The 23,922-nt window shown below is 37.2% G+C and overlaps 1 protein-coding gene and 1 pseudogene across 2 annotated transcripts; both read left to right on the top strand.

Annotated features, from left to right (window-relative positions):
• Nucleotides 1-346: 346 nt before the first annotated feature.
• On the top strand, nt 347-13,587 carry LOC306842742 (putative ATP-dependent RNA helicase ddx6). The gene is made up of 14 exons (XM_079373787.1): nt 347-460; nt 2,287-2,885; nt 2,981-3,044; nt 3,143-3,247; nt 5,844-5,973; nt 6,096-6,242; nt 6,353-6,447; nt 6,881-7,003; nt 7,733-7,861; nt 7,993-8,109; nt 9,189-9,252; nt 9,370-9,471; nt 9,591-9,775; nt 11,567-13,587. The coding sequence occupies exons 2-13, from the start codon at nt 2,683-2,685 to the stop codon at nt 9,764-9,766; spliced, it is 1,455 nt and encodes a 484-aa protein (XP_079229913.1). The 5' UTR covers nt 347-460; nt 2,287-2,682; the 3' UTR covers nt 9,767-9,775; nt 11,567-13,587.
• A 2,329-nt stretch (nt 13,588-15,916) lies between these two features.
• LOC306842633 (trehalase-like) lies at nt 15,917-23,304 on the top strand (annotated as a pseudogene). Its single transcript has 12 exons — nt 15,917-15,927; nt 16,019-16,106; nt 16,189-16,289; nt 16,861-16,953; nt 17,152-17,268; nt 17,379-17,501; nt 17,685-17,734; nt 19,417-19,625; nt 20,769-20,926; nt 22,007-22,112; nt 22,685-22,738; nt 23,167-23,304. The product of its transcript is annotated as a trehalase-like (transcript).
• Nucleotides 23,305-23,922: the final 618 nt, after the last annotated feature.

Below are 23,922 nucleotides of genomic sequence, written 5' to 3' on the forward strand. Positions count from 1 at the left end.
ATAATAAAAAATATGTTTTAGGCATCCAAATTAATGCTTTAAATCACATACATAGGCCTACATAAACAATTAGTCAAGCACAAACATGTTAACTAATTAAATGACTCACATGTCAAGATAAAAACAAGCTCAGGTAAGAATTAAACTCTGTTGCCATGTAATTATGATCTTTTTAAAGAAGTATAATTGTGATGATCTCATACGCAAAAATGAAATTCAGTGCATATGTAATATTTAGCACACATAAAATATTTAGCATGTATTTAACACGAAAGCAGCCGTACAAATGCTTTTCCTAAATAATTATAATGCGCGTGGTGTTTTGTGGAATGCATCTCATGTGACTGATTATGGGAGGGTTTAAAGAAGCCATCTTACACACTCGCTTTACACCCCGAAATATATGTCACAACTCTACACCTATAATTCACAAACACAAAGATATTCTCAGCCACATCTGGTAAGTTTACAGAAAATTACATTTATGTTGTACATAGTGAGATTTTAAATCGATTTAGCGGCTTCGTTGTAGCCGAGTGTTTACATGTAGCTGTGGTGTCTTATATTTTCGGCTCGGTTACAGCATTCGGGGACTTTAGTAAGAAGCACATCGTTTCTATCAAATCTATTGTCGTTTATAAAAATCAGTCTTTAGTCATTTAGACCGTTATTGGTGAATCTGTGGGTTAATTCGCGTGCGGCCTGTGTGTGGACGCTAAAGCTAACAAGCTAGCGCACAGTGCTAATATGTACTTTTCCTCACACAGTTTAAATATTACATTTTACCGACAACAACAGCAACATATTACGAATGTATTATTATATCTGTATTTGTTAAACGATATCCTACTGTTAAAATTCACTGATATTAAGCCGTCAGCGGTAGCTGCGTAGCTAAACATTAGCATTAGCTGCGTGACGGCGAGTTTCACGTTGTGTCCAGACGGGTGAAATTTAAGTGTTATCTAAATAACAACAGAGTTTCATTGAGATACATTGGTTTACCGTGAGTTTCGGGAACTGTGGACTCTCGGTTAACTAAAGTGTATTTACGTTGTCTCTAATTTTAACCGGATTCCACAGCGGTTTAGCCAAAGTGCCACTGCACCTGTTTTACAAACACAACATCAGCGAGGTCAAACTATTAATGTGTATGAAATCTGTCAATGTTGTTGTTTTTTTTTTTTTTTTTTTTTTTTATAAGCGAGGCTGTTTTTAAAATGAGGCCTATCATGTTGATTTAGTGGCAGGTGCTGCTGCCATCGGTTAGATTTGACATTTATAAGGTTTGTGGTTTAGTTCATATGTACGGGTCTGGACTGTTTTTTTTTATCTAGTCTATTTACAATTTTATTAAATTTTTATTATTTTTTTTTTTTTAATTTGACAGACTTTTACTATGCCACTTCTGCCAGAGCTTTAATTGAATTTCATCTCTTTTGTTGCTCTAACATTACAATTTAGTGAAAATGTGCTGCTTTAATGCACGCATGATAAATTACTACACGCATTGCTCTGTATTGGTGATATAGCTATAATAATCAGGACACACTTTGCCACTTTGTGCAATAATTAAACCTCATTTAAAACAAAACCTCGCAAATATTTATCAACAGGTTTGGCAATGAAATCGCAAAAATAGTGACTTCTGAATCAAGTAAATATTGTATAAAACAAGTGTGCTTTTATAATCCGCAATTCTGTGTATGTCTTGTTTGCTGTACAAACACACACAATATTTATTGGTATTATAATATTGGCCAGCTGTGTGGGGGATATTTTGTTTATTAAAATCTAGAGTATTTATAATCTAAATGTGCTACAAGAATGAGCTGTTATAGAATGAGCAGAGTTATTTTGAAAAGTTGAAATTTGTAAAGTGTTACTGTTAATATTAGTCAATGCATTAACTAACAATAAGCAATAAACTTGCTACAATATTTATTACCATTTAATGTTAGTTAATAAAAATAGTTAAGATTGTTAGCTCAGTTCCATTTAATACTAACAGATACAACTTTGTATTTTAATGTTAATTCTGGAATTAACAAATAAATGCTTTAGAAGCCCCCAGCCCCCCTCGACTCTTAGTTGACTAATGTTATGAAATGAAACCTATTAGCAACTTTATTCATATTGGGGATCCTTGCATTGCCTGAGAGTCTTGGTTTGTATAGGTTGGGAAACCCCGGTCACATTTAATCGGCATCAATGTTGCCTAAAATTGACTCCGTTTTTGGACCTTTCATATTATGTGCTTTATATGATGTTCTTTCTCTCACGCAGGTTGAAAACCTTTGAAATCATTGACTAATTGGAGAGAAAGGAATGGACAGAATAATTGAAAAGCCTAACGCTGGCTTCCTGGCCCCCGGTCTGTGAAACTTTCCTTTTGCAGAGGACGGATTCGCTCATTCATGGAAGGATAACTGAAGCTAATCTTCCTGCTTTATAATATCTGTGACACTGACATTATGTTCCACAAGAGACTTGCATATTGAGGAACAAGGAACTGGTGAAAAATATTGCTTTAACTTTTTTGTTTTTGTCTTTTTGTGCGATTTGGACACTGAGAAAGCTGTGGGAAGGACAACTTGCAATTTTTTTGCAAGCCCATTAAGATCAAGTATTATCTCCACTGTTGTTTGTCACTCACTGTTTGGAAGAGAGGATATAGAAGTCATGAGTACAGCCAGAATGGAGAATCCAGTGATTCTGGGACTGTCGAATCAAAATGGCCAAATGCGAGGCTCGGTGAAGCCAGCAGGTGGTCCAGGAGGAGGTGGAGGGGGTTCCCAAACAACGCAGCCAGCCCAGGTCAAACCCCCCAGCACAGTCAACAACTGCAACTCCCAGCCTGCACCCACAGCCAACACTATCATCAAGTAAGTCCTTGAGGGACGTGCAAATGATGCTGCGAGTGCTGATTTGGTATGGTGATGATTGGGATTTGATGCCTTTTTTTCACCCCCTCTTTCAGGCCTGGGGATGACTGGAAGAAGAATCTAAAGCTTCCTCCGAAGGATTTGCGCATGAGAACTTCAGTAAGTCCATCTGTAACACATTATTTGTATGTCTCTTAAAGTATCCTCTGAACGAGAATCTTTCTCTAACTTGCTGCTTGTGGTCGTGAAATTTACAGGATGTGACGGCGACCAAGGGAAACGAGTTTGAGGATTACTGCCTGAAACGGGAACTGCTTATGGGCATCTTTGAAATGGGCTGGGAGAAACCGTCACCTATACAGGTAAAAGGCCGGGGGAAAAAATGGAAATTTGATGGCAGATATTTCAGATTTGAATCACTCTTAGATAGCGAAATCCGATATACTTGGAGAAATCAATAATTAATAACTTTTTTTTGAGCCAATCCCAAGCACAGATACCATGTGTAGGGCCCTATGAAATCACTTACTGTTTCCTTAAATTCTAGGGGTGTAACAATTCAATAGTTTTCTCGATGCGTCAATTACAAACCCTGAGAAAGCATCGATCTTGAAACATGGATTTTTGAATCGTTGATTTTGGCCAATAATTGATTTAAAGCGCTAAGAATTGAATCAATCGCGATTTCTATGTTCATGCGCTCCACTGCTGCCTGTCACAGGATTGCGCTCACGCTTCGCTCGTAGTTCTCATTGTTAAATTGAATGTACGAAGGAAACCTGTTAAATAACCACAGCATTAACAACCTTGAAATAAGAGTGCAAGGTTTCTGTCAATCAGATGCATGCAAGTTGCATTTATCATAGCAACCAGACACCGGGCACATTTCCTTTTAGAATCATCATTCCCCAATAGAAAGGAAAATTATTTTCCAAAGCCGAACAAAATGAAACACTGGGCCGAAGGCTGAATACCGAACACGATCTTTTTGTGGCTTTCCCCCATGTATTTTGTCAGTTTTTCACCGTTGCATAAATTAAATAGCCAAAATTAGCTTTTTTTACTGTTTTGTCTTGCTTTTCAAAAAAAAAAAACTAACAAAACGATCAAAGATTAGCTTTTTGCTTATTCGGCTGAACACAAAGAGCGTTTTATTTTATTTTTTATTTTTTTTGCTATTTTCGGTTGCTGAACATTCAGTGCATCCCTATTAAATACTGTAGCATTTTATGATAATATAAAGAAACTCATCATGCAAAGGTGGGACACAAAATGTTACCCTATAGCCTACATTCACAGTATGCTACACAGCAGTTAACAATAGTTTTAAAGCATTATTTTTTATTTTTTTGTAAATCTTGGCTATACCCTAGTGAAAAATATATGTAAATTGTTTATAGTATACTTAGAATGGAATACATTTTAGTATATGTACTTGGGGGTGGGCAATACGTCAAATCTTATATCACGATAGGACTAATTTTATTTAACGATATCACTGTAGTTTTTTTATTTCAAAGGTTTTTTTTTTTTAAGAAAAAGATTTTTCTCTCCCTGTTGTTTGATTAATATGAATGGCAGACAGGACGAATATTGTACAGCTTCCCCTTTAAGACCGAAGTTTGGATCAATATATGGTTTTCTTTTTCAGCTATTTACTCTCTCTTAAGACCGAAATCACTGTGTTTATGAGGATCCTTGCAAAGATGGGGATTATGACACATGAGTGTATGTAATCGTTCAAAGCCAATAAAGCGGCAAAAAAATGCTCACTCCTCACACAGAAACTGAGACGGTGCTCGTATATAGCTGTTTGTTTAAACGGCTTAAAATCGGTTGTTTTAAAATGCATTGCTTAAAAACGTGTTTCCAAGCTGCAGATGCATTCCCTCGTTTAGGAATGAGCTCCTTGTTTTGTCCTGGCTGGTCATTCTCCACCTGCTTTTGTCTCCCTTTCACGCCCCTTGGTGACGTGTAAAGATCGCAGTCATCCAAATTATGAAAAAGTATTACCATAAACAATGTATTTTGTGACGCCACGAATTAAACGATAGAGCATAATATGAAACGATAGACTTTTTGTCCACCGATATGTCGTCATATCGCACAGCCGGTTGACTTCAATTTTGGTAATCAATACGTATGTCTTAATTGTTGAAGTTATGAAATTTACATAATTTAACAGCACTTTAATAGAATTTATTAGAGCCCTGTGAAATGTTCTGTGGAATGTCAAATTTATGCATTTGATTACCACCATTTATTAAAATGGTGGTAATCAAATGCGTAATTCATGAGCAATTCTATTTTAAAATGGTCAAATGAGAGTTTATCAATTCCCTTTTTTGTGCAAAGTGGTGCTCAACAGGTTTACTGTGAATTTAAAACATGGAACAACCTGATTTATTCCTTTAAAAATAAAACTATTACAATTCTAAAAACAATTAAGTACACTTGTATAATGGTAATGTTTATTTCGATTTACTTTTTTTTTTTTTTTTGACTGGTTGTGCAGTTTCTGTGTTTTCTTACAATAGTTTTTATCAAGTGAAACAGTTGTAAAGAGAATTCTCAGAGGCTCTGGGGAGGAAGTTCATGTGTTCATATCCTCATATTGTGAGACAACAGGTGCTGAAAACACCATAAGCGTCATGCTTGCTTGAGCATGTGTAGTAGATGAAACCGCGACACTCATTCACTCAGATGTGCAGAACATGCACATCGTATTTAAATGGCTGTCTCCTAAATCAAAGTGTATATACATTCTGATAATTTTGTTTAAACTGTCACTTTAACTGAAGGATCATGTCTGTTACAGAAACTGGCTTCACACCATTTAGGCTTTTTGACCTTTTTGTCTATTAGAGACCATACAGTTTCCATCCACTGTAAGGCAGGAGAAGATTGCATTTAATCGGACCCATCTGCTCATTACGGTGTTCTCACTCGTTCCTGCAGGAGGAGAGCATTCCCATTGCGTTGTCTGGGAGGGACATTCTGGCCAGAGCCAAGAACGGCACAGGAAAAAGTGGCGCCTACCTCATTCCCTTACTTGAACGTATTGACCTGAAGAAAGACAGCATACAAGGTCTGTGACTGTCTTGGTTTTGGCACTTTTACAAGATGTTGTTAGGTTTCACAATTATAGGCCTTATGTATGATTTCTTGAAGTCCTTTGAAGTGACGCCATGCTTTAAATGTTTTCTGCAGCGTTGGTTATTGTGCCCACTAGAGAACTGGCTCTACAAGTTAGCCAGATATGTATTCAGGTCAGCAAACACATGGGCGGGGTCAAGGTCATGGCAACTACAGGTGGAACCAACCTCCGTGATGACATCTTGAGACTTGACGAAACAGGCAAGTGTTCATAATCTGGTGGAAAATGTGTTTTAAAATGGTTTGAACTACTTTACATATACACTTTTGTAAACACTGGATTTCACTGAATTTAACTTTTCCCTTTGTAGTGCATGTTGTCATTGCCACTCCAGGAAGAATTTTAGACCTCATCAAAAAGGGAGTGGCCAAAGTCAATCAAGTACAGATGGTTGTGTTGGATGAGGTATGTGAATAAGAGCTTTTAAAGTGATAGTTCACCCAAAAATGAGATTTCTGTCATCTACTCGCCCTCAAGTATTTCCAAACCTGTATGAATGTCTCTGTTCTGCTGAACACAAAGGAAGATATTCTGAAGAATGTGGGAAACAGAGCAGTTCTGGGGCACCATTGACTTCCATAGGAATTTTTTTTTTTTTTTTTCTCCTACTATGGAAGTCAATGGTGCCCCAAAACAGCCTGGTTACAAACTTTCTTCAAAATATCTTCCTTTGTGTTCGGCAGAACAAAGAAATTCATACAGGTTTGGAACTACTTGAGGGCGAGTAAATGATGACAGAATTTTCATTTTTGGGTGAACTATCCCTTTAACTAATTGACTTAATTGCCATACAATAATTCTCATATCTCTTGTGTGTTTTGCCCATGTTACCGAGTAGGCAGATAAGCTCCTGTCACAGGACTTTGTACAGATGATGGAGGAGCTTCTGAGCTATTTGCCCAAACAAAGGCAAATTTTGCTGTACTCTGCCACCTTCCCACTGAGTGTGCAGAAGTTCATGGTAAGCCCACTAGTTTCTTAACAAAAGATGGTAATCAATGTATGTTTTTAAAATAATACATGTTAGTTTTTATTGAAGTATACATTGTTTTTATTGTAATTAAACTGAGCATGCCACTAACTAGTTACCAAGTTGGTAACGGTCAACACGTGCAAAGTTATGATTTGCTGTTCATGAATATTTTTCATTAAAAAAAATCTGTTTGGCAAAATTCATAATCACTAGGCTATTGTTTTTTTTTTTTTTTATCAAGATTTTTAAACCTGGTTAGTAATTTACTTTGGAAATCAGCAGAATTTTTTTAAAGTGAATTTTGAGCTTCATTGTACACATTTATGATTTGAATTATTTCAAGTAATAAATCATGAATATAAACTTAAATTTTAGGAAGGCTAGAAGCATGTCACTTTAAACGAGGGGGAGCCATGAGTTCGTAACAAGATGAAACAAAAGCATTGCGGTTTTTTTTTTTTTAATATTTGTACTAGTTACAAAGCCGAAATTACACGCCTATCCCTAGGGACTTCACTGTTTATTTTTGTGGGCGTGTATGGTGTGCAATAGAATGGATTGTTGCCTTTGCTGTCTAACATATTGTGTGTTCTGCTTTCTTTTTTTTTTTTTTTTTTTTTTCTTTTTTTTTAATAATCCTCCACTCATTGTATGCAATTGTTCAAAGACTCTCATTATGGTTCAGAAAGTATTAATTTACACTGTTTTTGTGAACAGAACAACCATCTGCAGAAGCCCTATGAGATAAACCTGATGGAGGAGCTGACCCTGAAGGGGGTTACTCAGTATTACGCCTATGTAACTGAAAGGCAGAAAGTCCATTGCCTTAATACTCTGTTCTCCAGGGTAAAAACCTTATGATCCTTGTGCATCCCACACACTATCTGACCAAGAAATGAAAATTAGCGTCAGTGTCCTCCTGACTGTTGGAGAACATGCAGACATCCTTTTTAATGTTAGTTTTTTTTGTTTTTCAGCTCCAGATCAATCAGTCTATAATCTTCTGCAATTCATCACAGCGAGTGGAGCTCCTGGCAAAGAAGATCTCTCAGCTTGGATACTCCTGTTTCTACATTCATGCCAAGATGAGACAGGTGGGAATATAGCGGGCGTGTGGTGTTACCGCACTGCTGTTGGCAGAATTTTGAAATGGAGCAAGTGTTTATGTAATGAGTTCTGAAGGATGTTCTGTGCAGGATTTATAATTTAAATGAGATCCACGCATGAAAAATAGGCCAAACTGCTCTTATAAATGTATTGTCCAGAATACAGTGCAAAGAGTGCTCGCCACTTTAATGAAGTGTCCCATTCGATTTCGGATAAAAGTTGTGGTTATTGAACATGATGCATGCACGTAGAGGCGGAGACTTTTACAGAGGGAGTGTAAATGTATCTTTGATCTTAACTTTACATCCTTCAGGAATGAATGAAGAATTGATTCTTGTTTTCTATAAATGTTGATTTGTATTGGTTTATATCTATATATTCACCTGCTGATGTATTGTAGTATTTATGCTGCTGTGTACTTTTTAAATAATGTTTAATCACTTTTATAATTTTTGGGATGATATTCTCTGTGAAACATGATAATCATGTTGTATTTTGGGATTCTTTATGTGCAGGGCCTAAAATTAACACTTGCCAAGCGCCAAATGAAAGTAAAATCGGCATTGGCGAGTACATGTAACAGTGTCAGTTGGCGGGTGAAACTTTTTTTTTTTTTTTTTTTTTTTTTTTTTTAATATAACTGCAATGTAGTGAGAACAACAGCCCGTTTTTAAAGAGATTCACTGTTTCTAACGCAAGCAAATAATCTTTTCTGAAGACAAGATAGTGATAAGGTGTTCTGTCATAAGCGACGAGCGAATCAAATAATGATTCAAATGGGCTGATAAGGTCAGAGCACTGTGATGGTCAGCTTTCAAATTTTTTTTTACTGCCAAATTCGGAAGATGAACTTTTCCCTTTATTCTTCGTAACCCGAGAATGTGATGCATACCTGGGGTTACACCACATAAACGATGTAGTAGAAGGCTACGTTTTTTATGTCATTAAACTTTTACGTATTTATAATTTAAAATAGTTTGGCTTTATAAACCAGCCATACTGTTGACATTGTGAATTCTGTGTCTTGGGTAATGTTATGCTAATACAAGTTTTAACTTTCTTTTAGGAACACAGAAACCGTGTGTTCCATGATTTTAGAAATGGCTTATGTCGAAATCTTGTCTGCACTGGTAAGTACATTTGAAAATATGGATGTTTATTTAATTCATGATAGACGCATTAAAGTTATTATTAAACCCAGAACTTGCTTTGGCTTTAATGACTCTATATTTTTAACCCCCGTTTAGATCTCTTCACAAGAGGAATTGATATACAAGCTGTGAATGTGGTGATCAACTTTGATTTCCCCAAACTCGGGGAGACATACCTCCATCGCATTGGCAGATCTGGTGAGTAGGGTTTCATTTGGTTTCCGCTCTGAAATCAAGTAATGTTGCATTGGAAGTGTCACTGTTTGGCAAGTGAAATGGTAGTCGTGTTAAGTGACATCAGCCACCTTTCCCCACAGGCCGATTTGGACACTTGGGTCTCGCCATTAACTTGATCACTTACGATGACCGCTTTAACCTGAAGGGTATTGAAGAACAGCTGGGTACTGAAATCAAGCCCATTCCCAGCAGTATTGATAAGAGTCTATATGTGGCTGAGTACCACAGTGAGAGTGGAGAGGAGGTTAAACTGTGAGCAGGAGAGGTGAGTTCAATGTTCAGTCTCTCTAGAGCAGGGCTATTCAATTGGCGGCCAGTGGGCCCAATCCGGCCTGTCAATCATCTTCATCCGGCCCGAGGAAGAATGCGCAGGTTGTACATTCGCCTTGACTTGTTCTTGCACTAATTAGTTTGTCCATAAGGTGGCAACTCTGGCCTGGGCCAGCCAAAAAGAAAAGGGAGAGATGCAGCAATAATCTACCGGAGACTGTAACGTCAATAGATGGCAGTGTTGACGAGCGTTTATGTGAGGGTGTTATGGGAGATCCACAATTCTAACATTAGTTAAAACGAGTTTAAAGACAGAGTTATCGAGAAATAGCGCCGACACTGGACGAAGATTTTTTCTCAAAATCTGTTTCTGTAACGTTACTCATAAGCTGAGCCGCTTCAGACAAGCGCGCCAGCGATTCAACGGACAAAACCACACACAGATGTAAAAATACGTGGTTTTGGCAAGTTACATCATAAACGGTCTTAAATCAGTTATAAAATCCTAAATGACCGTAAAGAGTTGGGAGAAAATTGGATGTCACATCCTCGTCATGTGCATCAGGTTTTATTAAAGAAACGGTGCTGATTTTAAAGTGAAACCTGCTGCAGTCTGTGATTTGATGTAGGCCTAAATCAAAGAACTAAAGAAAAAGGGAAATCACTTGACTGCTCTGCTTGCTGATTAACTTTTGAAACTTGAATAATCAATATAGCTTATGCATACAATTTATAGTTTTTGTGAATTGTTTTTTATAAGTTCACTTATAAAAAGTTATATTTTTCAAAGCCTATTAGGCTAAATGTTAAAAATATAAATTTCAATTATACTGTATTAAATCAATTTTTCCTTTAATTTTAGTCATTACTAGAGACAACAGTAACATTATTTGTATCAATGATACTACGTCATTAGTAATAGGCTAGTAAAAAGATGACACTAAACACATTTAAAATATACAATCTTAATGTTTCTATATTAATTTGGAAGTTCAGTGTGAAAATGACGACAAATTAATATGCGTTTAGTCACTTTTTTTAATTTTTTTTTTTTTGAATGACAGACAGCACTATTGTTAACCTTTTATAGATGTTACTGTTGGTAATATTAGTCAACTTTACTGCTGAATATGCATTTAATTTCCAATTTTATTGGCCCTCCAGAAAAAGATCGGGACGGCCCCCTTCAAACGTTCAATTCGATAATCTGGCCCTCAAATGAAGTTAATTGAATAACCCTGCTCTAGAGCTTACAATATACATGTACACTATATTGCCAAAAGTATTGGGTCACCCCCTTCTAATGAACAGGTTTGACTACTTTAGTAATTTCCATGAGTATAATGTTTAAGCATATAATCATATTATAGGGAATTGCGTGCTTTTTATAGCAACCGCTTGGACAGGACCCTTTTCTATTCTAACCTGATGATGCCTCTGTGTCTAAGACAGAGGAGTTCAGCTGGGATCAGGACTTGGCTTTCTGCAGACCAGTCAAGTTCTTCCACACTGACTCAATCAATCATTTCTTTTTGAACCGTGCCTTATACACTGAGACACTGTCATGTTAGAATAGAAAAGGGTCCTGTCCAAACTGTTGCTATAAAATTAGAAGCACACAATTCCCTAGAATATCATTATATGCTTAAACATTATACTCATGGAAATTACTAAAGTAGTCAAACCTGTTTATTAAAAGGGGGTGACCCAATACTTTTGTCAATATAGTGTTTGATTTAAAAATAAATAAATGAATAACATGGCTTTTCATTTCTACCCCCAACAGATCACCAATCCTTTGTCCCCTATCCCCACCTGTTTGTTTTCCCTTCCCTACTGTGTCTAGGGAATAGGGGATTTTTTTTTTTTTTTTTTTATGTAAACTATATATCTTCCGGCTTTATTTTTTTCTCCTTTTTGGTGCCACCACAAGGAATGTGATGTTGCGACGGCTAAATAATCGTGACGGACTCGTGGGCTAATAAAGGACTGCTGCACCGATATTTTCATCCTGAAGACTTCAAATCACTTGAGGTGGGAAAGAGGGGACATGAGGATTTATCACCCAAGAAAAAAGACTACTCATCACCTGCAAGCACATTCTCACCCCACTCTCTCTCTGTTCCCTCTGCTCATCTTCATGTTTCTAGTCATTTGAAACAAGTGCCTTAACAAGCAGTCTAACTTGTTCAAAAAGTAATAACCTGATGATTTTTTTTATTTTTTTCTTCCACTCATTACTCATTTGAAGAGATGGTCTTGATCTTTCTCTGGCTTTTGGCATTGCTTGTCTGCCCCCTCCCGTTTGACATCAGAAGAATAATTTAGCATTTGCCACCTGTAGATTTTCAGGGCGACGAAGAACAGGATTTCACAGCGGGAGAGAGGATGGGGAGGGCATGTGCGATTTGTGCAGTCTCTGGCGTACTTGACTATGGTGTGAAGAGAAGCCCCCTGGAGAACTGAGATGATATCAGTGGGCATAATGACAATGATGGGGCTAGTGTTCCTGTGGCAAGCTTTCAAAAGTCCCACAAGGCTCCCAATGGCTTTTTTTTCCCTTCATCTGCTCATGGAACATACCATGCCTCTAGAGACCCATAACTCTTTCCCCCTCTGTCTTCAGTGGGCCCACACTAAGAGACTTGACCAGACTCAGACCAGCCTTTCTCCTTGGCCATGAGGACTCCTGCTTTGAGACGAATGTGGACTTCTTTGTCTTTTTTTGTTTTTGTTTTTCTTTCCCCTTCCCCCTTCCTCCTGATTTCAGTGCAGTTTTGCATTGTTATTGGATAGGCACTCTGTCCTAAATGTGCCATTTATACAGATCTGGCACATTGTAAACATTTTGTAAATACTTCATTTTTTTTTTTTTTTAATGGATTGTTTTAAAACAAGCTAAAAAGGCTGGATGACCATTTGAGGAGAATGTTAAAGATCTTTTAAAAATCAGGATTCTGTCAGCACTGGGCGGCACTTATTTAGTTTATGCCCTTTCCCCCCCCTAATGGGAAATAGGTTTAGCAGAGTTTAAACCTTTCCAGGCAGTGCACCACCCTTGTTTTTTCTTTGTTTTTTTAAATCCAAAAAATACTTTGTTCAAAGTTTTGAGTGTAAGTTTCTAAGCGTTTCAGCAGGTGGTGCAGTTGTTCAGATTTGCACTTGTTCGCTCTAACTCTTATCCATTACCCAGTGTTGACAAAAGTTCCTGACATGGGTTGTTCAAATAAATGGTCTCATTTAAGGGTTGTGAAAACATGAGGCTTATTTCCTTTCCAGCCTTTTGCTTGAAACGCTGACTTGTGAGGCACTCGGCAGAGTCCCCTAGCCTGGGTGACTCTAAACATAGAGGTAATTTAATATTATCATCATGTAATAGTGCTACTCGCTGCAGTGCAGCTCAAATTGGCAACGTGTAAAAAGAAAATGTAGAATTTATAAGCGAGATGTGTAGCTGTTACATGGGTCTGTGTTTTTCTGCCACTGGCACTAGGACATGACTTTAAACAGACTGTTTGGGGATGGGAGGATTGAAAGGCTTGAATGTTCGCATTGGAAAAAGGAAAAATGGACAAAAAAAAAAACAACTGGATGCCAAGACTTCTAAACGATGGACTGACAATGTAGCGGCAGAGACATGCAGTGCATCGTGAGTCAGCAGGCTTTTCTTTGTAACAAGACCATGTTCTTGAGATGCTGCACAGACTTCACAGAAGAATCTAAACCTTTGCAGTGTGGGCTGCACTTAAGTTTGAACTTTTAGTTCAAGGGTTGGGCAATAATACAGCCTGCACATGATTTGGGAGCACTTCCTCGGTTAGGGCAGAGGTGTACAGACTGAAAGGGAGATTTTTAGTTGTTTTTTTGTTTTGTTTTGAGGAAGTATTGTGGTAGGGACAAGGGTATTTAACATGGGGTCTGGGTATTTCATGGGTGCTGATAACCAAATTATTTATTTTGCAGCGGAATATGTATCCCCCCCTCCCCCAAACACTAATAGCCTTTTTTTTTTTTTCTTCCTGTTTTCGGGGATTGACATGGGCTTGCTTGAGACACTTTAGCCCTTCTGCTGCTTTTTGAATAAGTTACGCATTTTGACCTGTGATGTTTTGAGGGTTGCAACTTTATGGGGTGGGAGGTTGGGAGGGATACAGTTTTGCCTGTTGTGATTATTGGCACAGAATTTACTTAATTTTACGTTGGAGTTTAACATCGCCAACGTCCCCATTTTAATAAAGTAAAATACAGGTGAGATGTTTTTTTTTTTACGGATTTGCATTGTCTACTGTGGAATGTTGCTGTTAGTTTTCCCTAATACAATTAAAGTTTGTTCTAACTGTATGGTTAGTTGCCAAATTCTGAGCAAAGGTTATTTATCCCATATTCTAGAAAATGCAACCTTTTCCCAGTGACATTGCTTGAATCCAAGCTTGTATTCTCTTCTCTATAGTACATACTCCATGGTGTGTACATCACCGGTCTAATCCCCTTTGGTTTCTTTTGGGGGATTTTAAACATCTGCCCAAAGAGAGGAGTATATGAGTTACTGGGCTCCTTGGCAGCAGCCCAGTGTTTTTCAGTAACCACTTGCTGTGAAAATCACGGTTCGTTCCTGAAATGCTGTAAAGCAGCATGTGATTGGATGTGCTGTGGTCTTTGCCATGGGTGGTTGGGGTTTTGATTTAATTTTAGGTTTTGTTTTCTTTTTATTTGGAAGAATCGGGTGGAGAACATCTCACCTGTTGTAAGTTTTCCAAAGCATACAAAAGTGTCATCTTTAAAATCCACTCATTCTTCAATTTATTATTATTTTTTTTTTTCATTATAATTCTTTAAGTTTGTATTTGGGTGGGTGGGGAGGTTTTTTTTTTTTTTTTTTTTTTTTTTTTGCTGCCCTGATGTATATTTTCATGACTCTTAACACTTTACCTTATTTGTCTGTTCAGTGTTGGGAGTACATGAATACATCAGTCTGGGTTAAAGGGTGGGAGGGAAATGGAGAGAATTGGTTTCAAAAGTTCTTATAAACAATTTGGGAGTTCAGGGTAAGGGAAATTTGATCTGTAAACTTTGCCCTTTTTTTTTTTTTTTTTTTTTTTTTTTTTCTTCCTCTTCTAACTGTTGGCTACTCCAGATAAATATGACCAACCAAATTTAAGAAATCAAATTTGTTTATTTTTTTTCCTTTTCAATTTAGGCTATTTCAATTGGCATTTTTCTCAGTGATGCTACAATTTTAAAGATTTGAGATGTGTGAAAATGCAATGGTTAACATCTGTGATGGTTTTTGTTTGAAAATAAAGCTCACTGAAGATCCATATGTGTGTAAGGTGTCTTTTACTGGGATTCTTGTGAAACAAAACCCATATTGTGTTGGCATATGAATGTAATGTGAAGTTTTAAACTCGTAAGACCAGTTCTAGTAACAGTACAGTATTTTATTAGTCTCTAAACCTCAGTATCCAATACCACTGTTTCATTAAATGTCAGTATTTCCCTAAATTCTACTTTTGTAATGCCTTCATGCTGATCCTAATAACAGTCCATGTACTGATACCTGACAGCGGAGTACAGGCTAGTCTTATGATATATGTTGAAACTGATTAAAGGCTGTGGTATGATTTTAAACTGACCCCTCCCCTGATCATCGATAAACAGGGTTCAGAGTTTTAAAACTCAGGAAACAGTTCACGGACTTCATTTCTACCGACTACCAGTAATTTAGCTCACCAAGATGATTTGGTGAATTCTGGTGATCTTTTCATTCGGTTGTCTCTTCTCATCTGGGGACACGCTCCTGGCACCTTGTGACCGGTTAGTTCCCACAATTGCCTTCTTGATCGAGACTTCTTTACTGAGATAGCTACATTTAATATTGAGATTATTACTTGGAGATAAATACAGAGGTTCCTGCAAACATCCTTTGAATGCCAGGCTAGAGGAGTCCACTGCTCAAACTCCTTACCCGGCTCTTCAAAGTAAGAACATTTTGAGTGGAATTGTCTTGGCAGGATAGTATGTGGATGGTTCACCCAAAAATGAAAAATCTGTTATTTACTGACCATCATGTTGATTCGGAATTACTTTACTTTGACAGTGGAACACAAGTGTTCCAGAAAAGCTATAATGGAACTCTATGACCCGAGGGTGTGTAAAGGAATTTTCATTTCTGGGTGAACGCTTCTTTTAAATTTGAATGTTAATTAAACCACAACCATCTTTGTTCCCTCTTCCATAGACCAAAATTCTTGTCCAGGGTGTCTGACTCAAAATATCGCAGTTGTGCTGAAGAACTGCATAGTTTATGGAAGTCTCTTGGTCGAAAGGTAAATGCTGGTTTTCACTAATGTATGGGACTGTGTACCACTAACTAATCTTTATCATCTTACTATATACATGGCTGTGCAGATCTGTGATGATGTCAGAGACCACCCAGAGCTGTACTCACAGATTTACACCCCACACCCAGTTGTCGTGCCTGGTGGCCGCTTTATGGAACTCTATTACTGGTTACTCTCTCCCTTTATCACATATAGACAAACAACCGTAAACCTTTAAAGACAGACCTGTTGTGAGTTCAATGGTAGTCAGTCAATGGTATGTGCTTGTGTTGAAGCCATCTGTTTTCATTATTTCAAATAATTTTTTAAATGGTCATGTTTTAAAAGTGGAATTAATGGTAAAAACCACATTACCCATGATGCTGGGCAGAAAGTTCCACCAATCAGGGATTGGCCACTTCCAAGAAGTAAATACTTATTCTTTTTTTTGTAATACTTTTTAGCTTCAAATAAATAGTTGTATAGTGAATTTCCACATTGGCATTGTTTATTGACAACTTATGCATAATGCTGCATCTACATCACTAGATGTCAGTGTATGTCCACAGCCAGCCCTCATCACACATCATGCACAGATAAATATGATCAATATTGTCAAATCTAATTTCATGGTGACTTTAATAAACATAGCAGCACCCTGACAGCAACCCACAACACCATAGCATCATAATGATTAGTTCTGCAGAACCCACTCATATTATTTTTAGAAACTGTAATGATGGTGTTTTTTTCTCTTCAGTGACTCATATTGGGTAATAAATGGTCTCCTTTTGTCAGAGATGACAGAGACCGCTCGAGGAATGATTCTGAACTTTGTGTACCTGGTGGAAAGGCGCACTTATTTCTCTTGATTTTCACTTTACACTAAATAACAGATATTTGACTCATAAATGATTAAATGAAATGTATTATTTATTCACCTTTACACAATCTGTATGTTTTTCTAAAAATGTCGAACTAAATATGATTCAGTTCATAATATTTAACTAAAAAATGCACAAGCTCACTGTTTCCCTTCGCTTGCAGTCAGATACGGCCTTGTCCCAAACGGTGGTCGGGTTTATTACGAGCGGCGTAGTCAGCCTCCCTTTCTTCCGCTAATGGTGGAGCGCTTCTATGAGGTCACCGGAGACAAAGACTTCCTCGGGTAACCTTTCCGACTAAACTGCCCTCCTGCAGGTTTGTTGAATATTGAGGTGTTGCGCTGAACCACTCTGAACAACACCTCTGCACCGCATGTGCTCTGTGTGTGTTTAGGCAGGTTTTGCCAGCACTGGAATCAGAGTACAGCTTTTGGATGCAGAATCGCTCTCTTGCTGTGGCAATGAGTGGACTGACTCACATTCTGAATCGATATAATGTACCGGTGGACAGGCCGAGGTGAGGTAATTCATTAACACTGTGCATTTTAAGAATATGTCGGGGTCACCACCAAATGCAAAATGAAATTTTATTTTGCATAAAGAAATCTTAAGTTTCATTCTTATTACTGTGATTCTCAATGCTGTAATAAAGTAACACATCTGGATGCATTCCAGTATTTAAATCTGTGACTCTTTGCAGACCCGAGTCATACAGTGATGATGTAGAACTGGCTGAGGGCCTGTCATCAGGTAGGAATCTAGGTGCTCTATTGAGGCCAAAATGCAAATATTTTGACTACTTTTACCTATTAAAGGTATAGTTCACCCAAAAATGAAAATTTGCTGAAGATGTATTCAGCCTCAGATCATTCAAGATGTAGATGAGTTTGTTTCTTCATCAGATTAGATTTGGTGAAATTTAGCATTGCATCGCTTGCTCACCAATAGATCCTCTGCAGTGAATGGGTGCCGTCAGAATGACAGTCCAAACAGCTGATAAAAAGGTCACAATAATCTACAAGTAATCCACATGACTGAAGTCCATCAATTAATATTACTTGTAGATTATTGTGACCTTTTTATCAGCTGTTTGGACTGTCATTCTGACGGCACCCATTCACTGCAGAGGATCTATTGGTGAGCAAGCGATGCAATGCTAAATTTCAAAAAAGTTGTCATTTTTGATTTCATATTGTTGCTCTTGGTTAAAGTCCTCTATCCATAAAAAAAAAAAAACGTTCTAAAACAAATATGTTGGTAGCTTTTGATGTGCAAGGACAGCAGGGGATGGACTTTTTCACTGGATGAAGGACTGGTATTTTGGTCAAAAGTGACAGTTTAAAGTTAAAATCCCTTAATGATGGATTTGTTTCTCACAAACACAGCTTTTTGCTTCACAAGATATTTATCGTGATGTTTTTATCAGCTGTTTGGGCTCTCAATCTGACAGCACCCATTCACTGCAAGTAAGTGGCATAATGCCAAATTTCTCCAAATCTGTTCCAATGAAGAAGCAAACTGATCTATATCTTGGATGGCTTGAAGGTGAATACATTTTCAACCCATTTTCATTTTGGGTGAACTGTTCCTTTAAAGGGATAGTTCACCCAAAAATGAAAATTCTGTCATTAATTACTCACCCTCATGTCGTTTCAAACCCGTGAGACCTCCGTTCATCTTCGGAAGACAAATTAAGATATTTTTTATGTAATCTGAGAGCTCTCTGACCCTCCCATAGACAGCAAGGGTCCTTACAAGTTCAAGGTCCAGAAGCGTAGCAAGGAGATCGGTAAAATAATCCATGTGACATCATAGGTTCAATCATAATTTACAAAGCTACGAGAATACTTTTTGTATGCAAAAGGAAAAAAAAAAAAACTTTTCAAATTCGTCTCCTAGACGGAAACTGCGTGCACTCTACGCTGACATAGAGATGAACTGTTGAATAAAGTCGTTATTTTTGTTTTCTTTGCATACAAAAAGTATTGTCGTAGCTTCGTAAATTACGATTGAACCTATGATGTCACATGGATTATTTTACCGATCTCCTTGCTACGCTTCTGGACCTTGATCTTGTAAGGACCCTTGCTGTCTATGGAGGGTCTGAGAGCTCTCAGATTACATAAAAAATATCTTAATTTGTTTTCCGAAGATGAACGGAGGTCTCACGGGTTTGAAACGACATGAGGGTGAGTAATTAATGACAGAATTTTCATTTTTGGGTGAACTGACCCTTTTCTGATGCTTATTTTCTTTGTTTATGTGCATGAATATTCAATTCAAGTTTATTTGTATAGCACTTTTCACAATGCAAATCGTTGCAAAGCAGCTTTACAGAAAATTAAAGTTTCTACATTATATTTAGTAATCACTTATCAGTGGTGACTTATCTCTAGTTGATGTATATTGATGAATATGTTCATGTATTACAGAGGCTCAGAAGAAACTTTGGATAGAACTGACATCTGGTGCAGAGTCAGGCTGGGATTTCTCTTCTCGCAGGTATATAGACAGCACAGGCAGAAACAACGGCACCCTGAGCGACACACGGACAAGATCCATCCTGCCTGCTGACCTCGATGCCATTATGTGCCGCAATGAGCGTCTGCTGGCCGCCTTCCACAGGATTCTGGGTAAAAGAGTAAAAACGGACTTCTGTGTATTTACACACACTACTGGACGATGCTAATTAGAGTTCACTTCGTGATTCAAACTAATTTCCCTATTTCACATGTTCTCCCTATCATTTCCTGTCTTATATTTACTCCTATTATTACTGTATCATAAAGGATGTGTTTAAACCTTTGTCAAAAATTGAAATCTGGAACTAGAACTAGCACACTTATCAATAAACTTTGTCATAAAATCATCCAAAATTAAAAAATTTTTCCATTATGGTGTACTATATCAGTCATGTTTTTTTTTTATTCTGAGTAAACAATTTAATTCCCAGAAGGGTGCACTCTTTTAAGCCAGTAATGCACTCAACGTTTCCATTTTTCTTTTTTTCCTGCAATCTTTGTTTCACTCTGACTTTTTCTTCCTCCACGTTTTTAGTAAATCATCATTTATGGTTAGTCATCATATATAACAAATATTTTGGCAATTTATTTTTGTCATTAATAATTTTCAAGTGAGCAATAATATCACCTCAGTAAATTAGAAAGATAAAACACTTGGCATTTAAGTTAAGGCAGACGATTTAACACGGACCATCAAACAAAGTATAATTTCCTCCAAGTATTCAGCTATCACTTTTAGTTAATGTCTTCACCTAATCAGCTGATGTCATTTAATTTAATAACTTCATTAGGCTACTGCCTAAAGGATGACTGATGGTCATCTGTCTTCTCTGGGCGCTGAAATTAGACATTTATGCGTAGGTATATCGTAGGCAGGCGACATAGATGGTATGCAACATATGCAATGCTTCCTTCCTGCAGACAAGCTCCAGGTGTCTCACCTCTGACATAATGCTGCTTTAATAAGACCTTCCATCCTCACAGTAAATTAATATTGCAATTTCTTTGTATCAAATATATTCCCTCTTGATTAACACTACAATTCACTTCCAATTTTTCTCCTTATTAATTTGTCTTAAATACAAGAGAAAAGTATTTTTAGGTTTCACAGGAAAAAGTGAGATCTCAAACAGTGGGAGGTTACATTTCCCCGAAGCAAACTCCATGCTCAACAGCAGATGGCACTCTTTGCACAATATTTCTGCTTTTCACAGACCTTTCCTCATTCTGGTCATTTATTCTCTCTCTCTTTCTCTGTTTAGGGTAGTGGAGGTCTGGACTATCCTAACGGGGGTTCCCACCTCTCTTAGTGAAAGTGGGCAGCAGTGAGACATGCCCAATGTCTGGCCTCCGCTTCAACAAATGATTATATTTAATCTTGCGACAGTCACCATTGAAATCATATATATATATTTCTATAGTGCTATTCACAATGTACAATGATCGAAATCAGCTTTACAGAAGGTCACAATGTTAATGTTTATATGAGTATAGGTGCATGAAGCAATTTTGTATTTTATATATATATATATATATAAATATATAAGGTAACTACATGGGGTATGGTTAGGCTTAGGGGTAGGTTCAGGATTAGTACCTAGTTATTACCTAGTATTTGAAATTACTAATACATAACTACATAGTATGTACATGAGTAACAGGACTGTAAAATAAAGTGCTACCTAAAATCTTATATTGACCTCATTTGCTTATTAAATACATGTTCTCAGTCTTATTGTGCATAATTCATCAGTATATTTGTCTGTACTCTATGATCATTTGATGAGCTACATCTGTTGGGCCGAACACTTTGCAACATCTAGGCTAATTGTAAGAATGCACGCTCATCTGGTTACCCTTCCGGGACGGAGAACGTGCAGGGTTTTGGTTAATGTTAACCAGTAGCCAAATAGCTCTCTAGGCCAATAATCATGTTTTACTTTAGACACATAGTGGTGAATCAACACAGTATGTTATTACAATGTACACTTTTCTTAATATTTAAATTTTTTCCTTTAACTACATGCCCTCATTTTCCACAACTATGAACATGTCGTGCAACTTTATTGCCATTTGCAAAATTTGTCTCACTTCATTTTTTATTTTTTTCCTTTTGTTTCACTGGGAACCAAAAGATCAGGAGAGAACATGCCTGAAAAAAATGAAACATTGTGATTCTATAGACAATAACAGTTTGGTTCTTTTCCAACTTCTGACCCGAAGGTGCCGGCTGGCTGTAATACATGAGCATCAAACATACATTTTGCAGATCAGCCACTTCAGTTATAACTTGAATCAGTGTGCCTGAGGAATCTTCAGTCTGTTCAATGTGTGAACTAAATCACATTATTCCCTTCAAAATTCAATTTACCTGCTGTCACATCTTGTCGGTGAGTTTGGGAAGTGACTATTAAGATGTGATTAATGATGCTCAGTAGTTGGTGAATTTGCCATTTAAATCACCCACCCACTTCTCACCCCATCCATCATGTCTTTGCAGGTCTCTCCGGGCTCGATTCAGCCCATGCTAAAGAGCTCGCATTCAGTTTGGCCCAATTCAGACCAACTGGAGGGCGTACATCAAATATGAGGCCATGCTTGAGAAGGTGAAGTCCCCTGAAGTCACTCTAGGCTGTGTCTGAAATCGCACACAATGTAAAGATATATCAGTGCAGTAATGTAGGGAATGGTGTCTGATTTTGGATATAGCCCCATCCTACAGCTGTACCTTTATTAGTTTCTGCATTAGTTTAAAAATCACCATGAATTCAGTTAATTCCTGATGAACAAACAGCACGATCACCAAGAAAAATGAAACTATAGACTGCATTAGTGGCTGCCTACTTTTTAAATTTAATATTTTAAGTTTATTGCAAAAATGCATTTAGGAAGACTTCATATGCAGATACACACACATTATGCATTTTTTTTTGCATTAAACTTATACATTATATCTACAGAGACAATATATTTTATGACTGTGTAGGGAAACTTAAAAATCGATTTCCATATGAAGAAAATGAATGACATTTTTAATGTAAATGCTGCTTATAAAAATAAATTCAAAAATTAAATATTGCTTATAAAAAAAAAAGTTATGACTTGGTGTTCACTTAACCTCCTCACTGTCTCTCTCTCTTTTCTCTGCAATTCTGTTCACCCCTTGTCCTTGTTACAGTACGATGTCAACGGTGATGGAAAGCCCGGAGGAGGTGGCGAGTATGAAGTTCAGGTATTATTGGTCTGTTCATATTTACATATTCAAATGCATAAATCTGCTTTCGGAGCTTGGCACAGCGCTTCGGAGACATTTTAATCTCTGGAGGAATTAGGGCTAAATTAGAGTTCTTCAGCCCAGCAGAACCATTCTTGAAATGTAGAATCTCATTTTCTCCTGGACCCTGAGGACCAATAGAGTGTCTAGAGAAGGAACGGCAAATTAATAGAAGCTCAGATCAACAATTTCCAAGTTCATAGAATAAATTTCAAAAGATGTATCATGAAAAGTCTTTATATCAGACATTGACATTAATATTGCAAGCTTTAGTACTGCTATTGCCGAACCCAAACCGTATTAAACTATGGCGAATGGCTCATCTTGTGGGGTTTATGCAACTGTGAATGATAACCCAAACCCTCCATCTTGTTCCTTTGTCATAGTTGGGATTCAGATGGACCAATGGGGCTGCTCTGCAGCTGCTTAACCAGCATGGTGATAGGCTGAGCTCTGGAGGGAGTGTCCTGAGAGCCAGCGTTCTGATTGGACTCCTCTATCCCATCCTAAAATCTCTGTTCTGATCCTTTTCTGTGATGTCTGGAGGCTGAAGCAGTGGAAACTTTAGAAAATCCCACATCTCCATTCAACAGCTGAAGCCAAAAAAAGTTTTACAGAGAATAGTACGTTAACACTTTACAATAAGGTTCAATTTATATTTTAATGCTGAAAGTATATTCAAAAGCATTTACTAATCTTCATAATTTTTAATTTCATCATTTAGTAATACAATGTTAATATCAGCTCAGGTCCATTAAATGATACTTAATAGACGAGTTTAACAATTAACAGTTAGCAAAAGCGAATAAACAAATAAATTTTAGTTAATGCTTTAACTAACATTAAGTATTGGGACCTTATTATATATTTTTATCAATAGTATTTTTTTTTTTATCATTTGCTTTGCACTCACCTGAAGACTGCATATTTTAATGAGATATACCCAGAAGCAACTACGGTAAAATTATAGCCCAGTCTGCAAGGCTGTGATATGAACGTAGCTGATATAATCCAATGGAAAAATATAGACATCATGTTATATTTTTTCAGGTTCATTGTCTTAGGTAGTAATTAATGTCTCTGCAGTGGCAGGATCAGAAGATTATCATCATGACTAAAACTGAGCTGACATTACAAATGGT

Source organism: Barbus barbus (assembly GCF_936440315.1).
Source record: "Barbus barbus genome assembly, chromosome: 23".
Taxonomy (NCBI): domain Eukaryota; kingdom Metazoa; phylum Chordata; class Actinopteri; order Cypriniformes; family Cyprinidae; genus Barbus; species Barbus barbus.